The following is an 11462-nucleotide window of genomic DNA, read 5'->3' on the forward strand; positions in this document are numbered from 1 at the left end:
CGGGCGCAGACAACCAGGGACCGGCCTAGGACTTTTGGGGAGAGAAGCGGGGCTCCCGAGGCGCCGGGCGAGGATGGGAATGGGAGGGAGCCAGTGCTTCCGGACACGCCCCCGCCAGGTCCCACGCCCGGGTCTTCTGAGACCTCGCGCGGCCCAGCCCCGGAGCGGCCCAGCTATATAAGTCCCAGCGGAAGACCGGGGCGCAGAGGGTCCTGCTGGCGCTAGGGTGGGGAGGAGGGGACGCGGGGACTCGGCCCCCGACGCCGCGCTTTGTCTGGAGCCGCCGCCTCTGCACCTCAGCTGCCCGGTCGGGGGTTCAAAAAACAGAAAGCGGGTTTTGCTGCCCGGGAGACAGGCGTGAAGAGCAAGGGAAAGAAACTTCCCACACCTTCGGGGCTGGAACCCTTTTCCTCTGCATCTCCAGTCTCTGAGTGAAGATGGGGGGCCTGACAGCCTCGGACGTGCACCCGACCCTGGGGATCCAGCTCTTCTCAGCTGGAATAGCCGCGTGCTTAGCGGACGTGATCACCTTCCCGCTGGACACCGCCAAAGTCCGGCTCCAGGTAGCCAGCCAGAGGGGTATGACGAGGGCTCTCAGGCCAGAGGGGGCGCTGTTGAGTGCATTCCATTTATTCTCTGCTTTGGGTTAACCACCGTTTCTAGGTAGGGTAAGTGCCCTTCCAAAGCAGTCTGGCCTTGTCCCAGGGCTGGTGCTTTAGGATGGGAAACTGGAACTTTTTCTGGGATTAGCTGAAGAACCACGAGGGCCACAGAGGATGGGTTGACCATGACTACTACCAAATTCTCCCCAAATTTAGGGTGCACTTAGTATTCTAAGAACTGAGAATATTGGCCTCTCCTGAGTTTACTAGTCAGGTGCTTTTTCCTTTCTTTAATTCTGCCCTATCCTACTGCCCTAGGGGTTCTGGAGAGTTCACGGGGAGGCGAATGTTTAAAATGGACATTGTAGCCAGCCTCCCCCAAACTGCGTGCTCGCGAACACACACACACACACACACACACACACACACACACACACACACACACACACACACACGGCGTAGAGGGAGGTGGATGGAAGGGGGATGTTGCTGAGAAAAGAAACGGAAAATAGGAACACGGTGGGGGAAATCTTGGCTTAAGAGTGAACTCAGTGTTCGCTCCCTTCTGATCTGCACCTTTCTTATTTCCAGATCCAAGGCGAACGCCCGACGTCCAGTGCTATTAGGTATAAAGGTGTCCTGGGAACAATCACCACTCTGGTCAAAACAGAAGGGCGGATGAAACTCTACAGCGGGCTGCCTGCCGGGCTTCAGAGACAGATCAGCTCCACCTCTCTCAGGATCGGCCTCTATGACACGGTCCAGGAGTTCCTCACCGCAGGCAAAGAAAGTAAGCCGAGAACGTTCCTGGGAGGGGCAGAAAAACCTTGGGCTCTGCTCTGTTCCAAAAAATGTAACACATCGAGGAGTGGTTTTCATAACAAATTGGCGAGAAAACATTCATATTTGAACTCTCTCCCTTCCCCAAATATTAGTTCATTGTTCATAGAAAGAAAAAAGTACGCAAAATTGACATTTTAGATGCAGATTTATACTTTTAAAAAGTCACCCAGTCATGGAAGTTTTGTGCCTAATTTGGATCTCCATCTGGAGAATATGCATGAGCTACAGAATAATGTTTAACTTAAAGTTCTCCAAACAGGGAAATATATCAGAAACATCTATGGAGCTTGTCAGAAATCCAGATGAGGACTACCATGGTCCTCTGAGTCTGAATCCTCAGGCTAGAGACCAGAGTATCTGTGTTTCCACAAGCTTCCCTCATCATTTGGGTATGCAACAAAGTTCAAAACCTTCTGTTTGAAGCAAAGAAAGCCAGACTTGGTGAGTAGAGTTGAAAGGACAGGAAAAGATATATTTCCTTTTAAGAGGTTCCTCATAAGGTCCAGGGAAGACCAGACCAGAAAAAATGGACGAATGCTGTAGGGCGTTTGTTTACGGGAAAAGGAAAAAGAAACATATTTCCTGAGTGCAAGTGCACTCTAAGAATTCCTGTCACTTTAACTAGTATTTATTTGAGGGCTTACTATGAATGAGACACTGTTCTAGGTGCTTCAGATACATTACAACTGGAAGGCTACTAGTAGTATCATTATCCCTTGGCAGTTGGGAAAACTGAACACAGAGCAATTCATCACTTGCCCAAGGTCACACAGCTGGGAGGGGGCAGAGCCAGGGTTCAAACCCAGGCAGTCTGGCCTCGGACTCCAGGCTCTTAAGCCTGTTTTCTACTGCCTTCTGCACTTCGCATATGATTCTGTCCATCATTCAAACACACAACAATGCTGTGAGTAAAAACTGCTAGCTGAGTATCAGGGCAGTTAAGTCAGATGCACAAAATCACACAGCTAATCAACATCAGAGGCACTTTCATGTGGAGCAGACAAGCCGGAGAGAAGATGTGCTGATGACAAAATGAATATATTAAGTGAAATCCATCTTGTAGATTTCATCAATTCTGCTGTGAGTAACCTTCAATACTGTAGCTTTATGGGATAATTTATAAATATTGTCTACACAAATATGTAAATTATACTTATCCACACAAGTACTTTCAAAGTGAAGATAAAGTCTGTATGTTACTAGATCAAAACTGCATTTTGATATTTATAGATGTACAAGAGAGGAAACACAAAGGAGGTCAAGTGCTCGTTCAGGTGGTTTTCTTTACAGATTGACTGTTCTGTTAATGGTTGCAGGCTTTGGGCACCAAATTAATAGGATATATGTTGGCAGTGTTCTATGTTATATAGATTCAGTTTATTTAGTAGGCTTTATTGAACTGCCATGTGCCAGTAACTATGTTAGATATTTAGATGGCAGATGTGTCTCTGGACAGAGTTTACAGTTGACAGTAAGGGGTGTGTGAGGAGAAGTGAATAGATGACCATATTCCATGATATTGGGGGAACCCACCCCCAGTATTTCAACGTAGGTTCTTTCTATTTTCCCTAAGTGTCGGCCAGTCTGAGAAATAAAGAGAAAGAGTAGAAAGAGAGGAATTTTACAGCTGGGCCACCAGGGGTGATATATATCAGTAGGTCCGTGATGCCCACCTGAGCCGTAAAACCAGAGGTTTTTATTTCAGGACTTCAAAAGGGGAGAGGGTGTACAAACAGGGAGTAGGTCACAAAGATCACATGCCTCTGAGGCCAATAAAGAGCACAAGGCAAAGGGCAAAGCAAAGATCACAAGGCAAAGGGCAAAATTAGAATTACTGATGAGGGTCTATGTTCAGCTGTGCATGTATTGTCTTGATAAACATCTTAAGCAACAGACACCAGGGTTCGAGAGCAGAGAACCGGTCTGACCTCAAATTTACCAGGGTGCAGGGTGGGGTTTTTCCCCACCCTAGTGAGCCTGAGGGTACTGTAGGAGACTAGGGCATATTTCAGTCCTTATCTCAACTGCACAGGACAGACACTCCCAGAGTGGCCATTTATAGACCTCCCCCAAGTAATGCAATTCTTTTCCTAGGGTCTTAATATTATATTCCTTGCTATGAACAGAATTTAGTGTTATCTCTCCTACTTGCAGGTCCATTTATAGGCTCTCTGCAAGAAGAAAAATATGGCTCTTTTTGCAGTCAGACCTTATGGTTGTCTTGCTTTGTTCCCTAAAATTGCTGTTATTGTGTTCTTTTTCAAGGTGCACTGATTTCACATTGTTCAAACACACGTTTTACAATCAGATTTCATATTATTCAAACATACATGTCTCACAATCAGATTGTATGGTTAACACAATCATCACAGGGTCCTGAGGTGACATACATCCTCAGCTTATGAAGATAACAGGATTAAGAGATTAAAGTAAGACAGGCATAAGAAATTATAAGAGTATTATTTGGGAACTGATAAATGTCCATGAAATCTTCACAATTTATGTTTCTCTGCTGTGGTTCCAGCCGGTCCCTCCGTTTGGGGTCCCTGACTTCCAGCAACACCATGACACATGCTATATTACAATACAGTCCTACTTCCCTTAATGATGGGGATACATTCTCAGAAATGAGTTAGGAGGCAAATTGGTTGTTGTACGAACATCACAGAGAGCACTTACACAAACTTAGATGGCATAGCCACACCTAGTGTATATGGTATAATCTATTGCTCCTAGACTACAAACCTGTGCAGACTGTTGGTATTGAATACTATAGGCAATTGTTGTATAACAGTTAAGTGTTTGTGTACCTAAAAATAGAAAAGGTAATGCATTACATGACAACCTTACGGTGCCTGGGATGTCACTAGATGATAGGAATTTTCCAGCTCTGTTCTAGTCTTATGGGACCACCATCACATATGCAGCACATGACTAACTGTAATTACAAGATGGTGGCCATATTAAACAGAACTATTTAACCTAGCCATGGAGGCATGGTCCTGTGAGATTTTCCTGAAGAGTTAATGTCCGGATCAATTCTGAAAGGGCCAGCAGGAGTGATCCAGGTAAAGGGGTGAGAAAGACCTTCCAAGTAGAGTGAAGGTCATGTACAAAGACTCAGTGAGAAGTAGAGTGAACATAGCACAGGGAGGACATGTTGGTGAGGAAGGAGGGGTGAAGCCACAGAGACAGGAAGGAGCCAGATCACAGAAGGCCTTGCAGGCGATGCTAAGGAGTTTAGATTTTATCCTTACCCTGGTGGGAAGTCACTGTAAAAATGTTAAGCAGCGGAGTGGCATAAACAATTTACATTTTCAAAAGATCACTTTGGCAGCAGATAGAGTATATATGTAAAAGGAGTAAGAAAGAGGTAAGTTAGAAAGCAAGAAATGATCAGGGTATGCCCTAAAGCACTGGCAATAGGGAAAAAGAGATGTCAATCAGAAAGACTGAGAACGTATAATTGAATTGAATTGGTGAACAAATAGAAGTAAGGCATAAGGGACAGGTAGAAATACAAGATGACTTCCAAGTTTCTGGTTAAAGATACCCTTTATTGAGGGAAGATGTGTAGAAGCCGACTTAGGGGGAAGACAAGAAATTTAGTTTAGGCCATGTCAACAGGTAATGTCCAGTAGGCACATGAGTTTAGGAGAAAAGTCTGGGCTAGATTCCAGGAAGTCACAGCAGGGACTATCAATAGGGTCAGACAGCAGAGAGTGTGGAAAGGATTGAAAAGTGATCATTGTACATAACAAATAGAAGCTCACTGATTTTCTAGTAAAAACATCTTCAGCAGAGTAGTGGGGTATAAGCTATATTGTAGGGGACTGAGGAAGAAATGGGTCTGAGAAGTAAAGACAAACAATATATTTTGTAAATAAATTTCTTTTAGTTCTTGAAAAAAAAATACATAGCCTCTTTTCCAGGAAGCTTGACTGGGAAGTGAAGAGAGGGATTTGAAAGTTGGAGATTGGAGGATAGGATGAGTACATCAAGATACTTTGTAGTGCAATGCATTACAAATATGAGCTAAAAGTGAAGGCATTTGTAGTCATACGATATTGCCAATTAAAAGACAGCTGTCAATCATATGCCCAGCTCCTGCTAAAGCATGATGAGAAGAGTACAATCACGATAGTGATTTAAAAATTGCTGCCAGTTTTGTGGATTTTCTTTGTGCTAGACAGTGTAAGCTCTTTTTCAGTATTATTTAACTCACACAACTCGAGGAAGTAGATGTTATTATCCCTGTTTGACAGATTAGGAAACTGAATTGGAATGACTGAGAAAGCCTTTGCTGAGTAAATGTTGCTGAACCATAATTTTATATTTACTTAATGATAGAAATGAATATTGGGCTTCAAGACCATTTGTATTTAATGATATCTGTCTTGAGCAACATAAGCTATTATTTTTCAAAATTTTAAGATAAAAATCACTTTCTTCTCACCTGTCTTCTTATTTTTGTTCCCTTCACATGTTGTAGCCTAACACTAGTTGATGGCCCATATTGGTGCAGCTTGTCCACTGGGCTTCTTCTAAGGCCACCAAGTCCCATAATTAACATTATCCTTCATGGGAGAAAGATCAAGCCTCATTGGTGACAGGTGCCTCCTCACAGTCGGATAATACTGAAAAGAGAGCTAAATATAAGAAAGAACCAAGCTGAACACAGGAAAAAATCGGACCACTGTGAAAATAAGCATTGTGTTTTCTTGTTCCTTGAAAGTCTTCATTTTTAAAAAATTTCAGACACCTGACGTTTTCTAGCCTTACTCTGAGTTGGTACACATTTAGTACATGATCAACACATGAACATGCATTAGAGGAGTAGAAAAGCTGTCAGAATACAAAAATATGGGCCAGGTATGGTGGCTCATACCTGTAATCCTAGCACTTTGGGAGGCCGAGGCAGGCAGATCACCTGAGGTCCCAGGAGTTCAAGACCAGCCTGGCCAATACAGTGAAACCCTGTCTCTACTAAAAATACACAAATTAGCAGGGTGTGGTGGCATATGCCTATAATCCCAGCTACTTGGGAGGCTGAGGCAGGAGAATTGCTTGAACCCAGGAGGTGGAGTTTGCAGTGAGCCAAGATTGCACCCCTGCACTCTAGCCTAGATAACAGAGCAAGACTCCATATCAGAAAAAAAAAAAAAAAAAACAACTATGAACCACTGAAAATTAAAAAGATATGCATGCATTCTAGGTCTTTAATTGTTTTTTCTTAATAATTTTTTTTTTCTCTGGATAGCAACACCTAGTTTAGGAAGCAAGATCTTAGCTGGTCTAATGACTGGAGGAGTGGCAGTATTCATCGGACAACCCACAGAGGTTGTGAAAGTCAGACTTCAAGCGCAGAGCCATCTCCACAGTATCAAACCTCGCTACACGGGGACTTATAACGCGTACAGAATAGTAGCAACAACGGAAGGCTTGACGGGTCTTTGGAAAGGTAACTAACTTCAAAGTGGGTTTTAGAACCACCAAAGCACATACATACAATTATCAACTTATTATAAAGTAGAGTTAGTAAACATTTTCTTTTTTTCCCCAGGGACTACCCCCAATCTGATGAGAAGTGTCATCATCAATTGTACAGAGCTGGTAACATATGATCTAATGAAGGAGGCCTTTGTGAAAAACAACGTATTAGCAGGTAACTTCCCATTTCATATAACAAACACGTCTGCACCTTTAGAATTTCCTCTTGGAGCTTCTGCAGCCACCTTATACTGAATCCCTTAACTCTTAATTGTTTTCTCTTTTTAAAAATAAGTAATTTTGAACTATATATACCTTTGTGAGAAGCAGGAAAAGACCAAAATATTAAGTTTAAGAAGTTTTGCCACAACAGAAATATTTTGCAACAAAAATAACAGGCAATTTCATCTTAGGTCAGCATTATTCTCATTTAACACTAATATAGGGGACTTTTGTTAGAATCTTTTTCTTTATACAGCAGAATTCAGGAGGTAAGTCCATCCTGCACTATATCCAAAAGATCTAGTTATACAAGGAGCTTATCAGTGGTCTCATCCAAAAAGTAATTCCATAAGATAGGTTCTTAAAAATAATATACTAACAATTTCTAGAGACATTAAAATTTCCCTTGCACTTTATTTCAGTAAAAAAGTATTAGATGCTCATATATTAGGCATTATTGCAGGCCTTAAAGGCACAGAGGAAACTAACAGGTCATTTTCCTAAAGTGTTAACAATCTATTAAGCCATTTACTCTTTACCTTCTTTTTCTAGTGCAATGCCTTTCTTGTTTTATTTTATTTATTTATAAGACATCTTCACTGAGCTACTGTTATCAACAGGTTTATAAAGATATGACAGATAACTAAATTGCAAGCCCCCAAAAGTCTGATGTTGACCTGTTTCACCGATCCATTTTAGATGACGTCCCCTGCCACTTGGTGTCGGCTCTTATTGCTGGATTTTGCGCAACAGCTATGTCCTCCCCGGTGGATGTAGTAAAAACCAGATTTATTAATTCTCCACCAGGACAGTATAGAAGTGTGCCCAACTGTGCAATGAAAATGTTCACTAATGAAGGACCAATGGCTTTTTTCAAGGGGTAAGATGTGGTCTTGTGTATCTGTAATGTGTTCTGGCTGTCTATGTGCTTTGGGACACTCTTATGTCAAACAACTGACATTTAGCTTACAAGCCTTAGTATATTCATATATTTAGTATTGACTTTTCCTTACCACAGATTTCTTGAATCCACCAATTCCACTGTGCCAGAAAGTAAAAAGTCATTATATTAAAACTTTCTCAACTTTGATCAAAGGCTCATTCAAGATCAGTGCCTTTTCCATTGGTCCCAATCTATTAGAAATGTAGACAGTATTTTGCCTTCTCTGGGCAAGAGAGCTATAAAGTAGAGGGAAATCATAATAGAGAGCTATGAGAGAACAAGATTTGATTTGATTTAATTTGATGGACTCAAGTTTTAAAATTGTAAAACTAGAGATAAGACATCACCACCAATCTAGAAAAGTGATGCAGAAAATTATGTGATTTGGGTAATTATTACACTCACCTAGAAACAAGTATTGTGTAATAGATTACATAGTTCCATAATGCAATGTTGTATTGGAAACTACCTTCCTAAGAAAATATAGTATGGGCTTGGCGTAGTGGCTCATATCTGTAATCCCAGCACTTTGGGAGATGGAGGCAGGAGGATCACTTGAGCCCAGACTGGGCAACAAAGCGAGACCCTGTCTCAACAAAAAATTGAAAAATTAGCTGAGTGTGGTGGCACGCACTGATAGTCCCCTCTACTTGGGAAGCTGAGGCAAGAGAATCTCCTGAGCCTAGGAGTTCAAGGTTTCAGTGAGCTATGATTGTGCCATTGCACTCCAGCCTGGGAGACAGAGCAAGGCCCTGTCTCAAAAAAGAAAAAGAAGAAGGAGAAGAAAATACAGTATTAAGTAATCTGTCAATATATTCTACAAGGATTACACTAGTGGTTAAATGATAAAATTCCATTACCTTTTTAAACTGTAAGGCCATTCCTCAAGTCTTATAAATTAAGCATGAATGCATCATACACATTTTATAAAAAGTTCCAACTCATCATAATCTGTACTTATGATACATTAATACAAATTAAGTTCTTTATAAAATTAACTTAAAATGGATATACCAGTTATTAAACCATTAACCATTTAATAATTTTATTTTTTTCAAATTTAAAAATCTTTTGGGGGAGAAATACTACATGGATGAACCTTGAAAACATTATGCTAAGTGAAATAAGCCAGACACAAAATGACAAATACTGTATGATTACACTTAAATGAGGTACCTAGAGTAGTCAAATTCATAGAGACAGAAAGAATAGAAGTTACAAGGGGCTGGAGGTAGGAAAAAAATGGGGAGCTGCTTAATGGATAGAGACTTTCTTTCTGGGGTGACAAAAAGGTTCTAGAGATGGAGAGTGGTGATGGTTACACACAATGTGTATGTACTTAATGCTACTGAAATGTAATTTTGTGGGTTTTTTTGGGCAGTAAAATACCCCACATTGAGAAGTGAAGAGAAACATGTTAAGAGACTTGAAGGAAAAAAATTGGGGCAGAGGGGTGTTTTTTATAGGTTAAACAATAAAAGCCATTTAAACATTTAACAATTTCTGTAAGGACAAGAATTGTCAAGATTGAGACAGCATTGATTTCTTCACTCTACTCAATACTTCTTTGGTTTCTCTTCTTCCTTCTCCCTTCTAAGTTTCCTACCTCCCATTCAGAAAGCAAAGCAAAACAAGCAAAAATTCCCCCTTCCCTCAAACAAGGAAAGAGTTTTTGAAAAAGTTCATGTCAGAGAAGAGCAGACATGTTTTGGGAGTGAAGGATATTTGTGGATTTGTATAGATGTTATCATTAGGGCTGTGTTGTTTTGAAGTAATATAGGACATCTAAAGGAAAATTTATTTTCAGCAGAGGAGAGAAAGATGAAGAATATGTACTTTTAAGCATCTTCACTTGAGGAGTGGCAAAATGAGAAGCATAACCTGCTATAATCACTTTAAGAATTTCAGGCTGAGTGTGGTGGTGCAGCCTCTCATTCCAGTTACTCCGGGAGGTTGAGGTGGGGGGATCACTTAAGCCCAGGAGTTCGAGGTTGCAGTGAGCTATGATTGTGCTACTGCATTCCAGCCTGGGTGACAGGGTGAAGCCTCATCTCAAAAAATAAAAATTAAAAAAAAAAAAAGAATCTCAAACAAACTAATCGAACGATGACATGCACTTTTCTAGGTTGGTACCTTCCTTCTTGCGACTCGGATCCTGGAACGTCATTATGTTTGTGTGCTTTGAACAACTGAAACGAGAACTGTCAAAGTCAAGGCAGACTATGGACTGTGCCACATAATCAGCTTCAAGAAAATGATGTGACATACCAGTGGGAATCTTGCTGACTGGATCATAAAAACAAACAAAACTTGTTCACTTATTTTAACCTAAAATGATAAAGGAATTTTGGTAGAGAATTTTGGACTTTTCTATATAAAAAAGAGGAAAACTAATGCCTATTTCATGTAACTTTTTTTTCTCAGTGTCTTAAAAAGGGGAAAGCAACACATTCAGCATATACCCTGGCAAATGTAATGCAGATAAGCTACTGCATTTGACCATTTCTGGAGTGCAATTGTGTGAATGAATGTGAAGAACTTTAACATGTTTTAATTAGAATTCCAACTGGTAGAAAAGAAACTGAGTGAAATGCAGTTTATATTTATAAATACTTAAAAATGAAGTTATTAAAAATATTAGTTTTTATTAACCACAGTTGTCAGTTAATATATTCAATAAACTATTGCTAATACCTTTTAAAGTGTGTCTTTTGAGATCTATACCTGGGTGTAGGAGTCAAGTTCACCTAGAATACAATACTGCCCAATAGGAAGTGCAGGTCTTTAGAATCATAGGCATGAACCTACTCTGAATGTTATTAGTATAAATTTTTAATGTTTAGAGTCCAGATTTGATGATATCTTTAACAACTTCTAATCTAAGACACTATATTCATTTTAGCAGGATTGTAACTAGAGTCCTGGCACCTGTGCTAGCATCACGTAATTTTAGAGCTGGAGGATACTTCTGGGAAGACAGAAGAACAGTTTGAGATTCCTACTGAGATGAAAATGAATCTTCATGGAATCTTTCAGCAAAGCCAAATTCAAATTCATCATTAGCACCTGTAGTGACCTTTTTAATGCCTACAAACTGCATGTAGAAGAGATAGGGAAAGAGTAAAACATATTAAAAAGAAGTTTTTAAGACAAAGCCCATCTGATTTTAAGCCAAATACAAGGATTGGCAGCTTGGACGACCAGGAAGGTTACAGGTTGCCAAACATCATTCTACTTCTGTTTTAGTCAACTCCACATTACATTTACTATTGAGGATCCTCACCTTGCCCTCATGCATATCTTCCCCATTCATTACCTGCAAAAGGGTCTTGTAGCAGATATCTTCTATGTCCTACACATAC

The 11462-nt window shown here is 40.5% G+C and overlaps 1 protein-coding gene across 1 annotated transcript; it reads left to right on the top strand.

Moving 5' to 3' along the window:
- Positions 1 to 204: 204 nt before the first annotated feature.
- On the top strand, positions 205 to 10802 carry UCP1 (uncoupling protein 1). The gene is made up of 6 exons (XM_050790255.1): positions 205 to 563; positions 1194 to 1392; positions 6706 to 6906; positions 7009 to 7110; positions 7857 to 8037; positions 10226 to 10802. Exons 1-6 carry the CDS (start codon positions 438 to 440, stop codon positions 10338 to 10340), a joined length of 924 nt encoding a protein of 307 aa, XP_050646212.1. The 5' UTR covers positions 205 to 437; the 3' UTR covers positions 10341 to 10802.
- Positions 10803 to 11462: the final 660 nt, after the last annotated feature.

This window comes from Macaca thibetana, chromosome 5 (genome assembly GCF_024542745.1).
Source record: "Macaca thibetana thibetana isolate TM-01 chromosome 5, ASM2454274v1, whole genome shotgun sequence".
NCBI lineage: Eukaryota > Metazoa > Chordata > Mammalia > Primates > Cercopithecidae > Macaca > Macaca thibetana.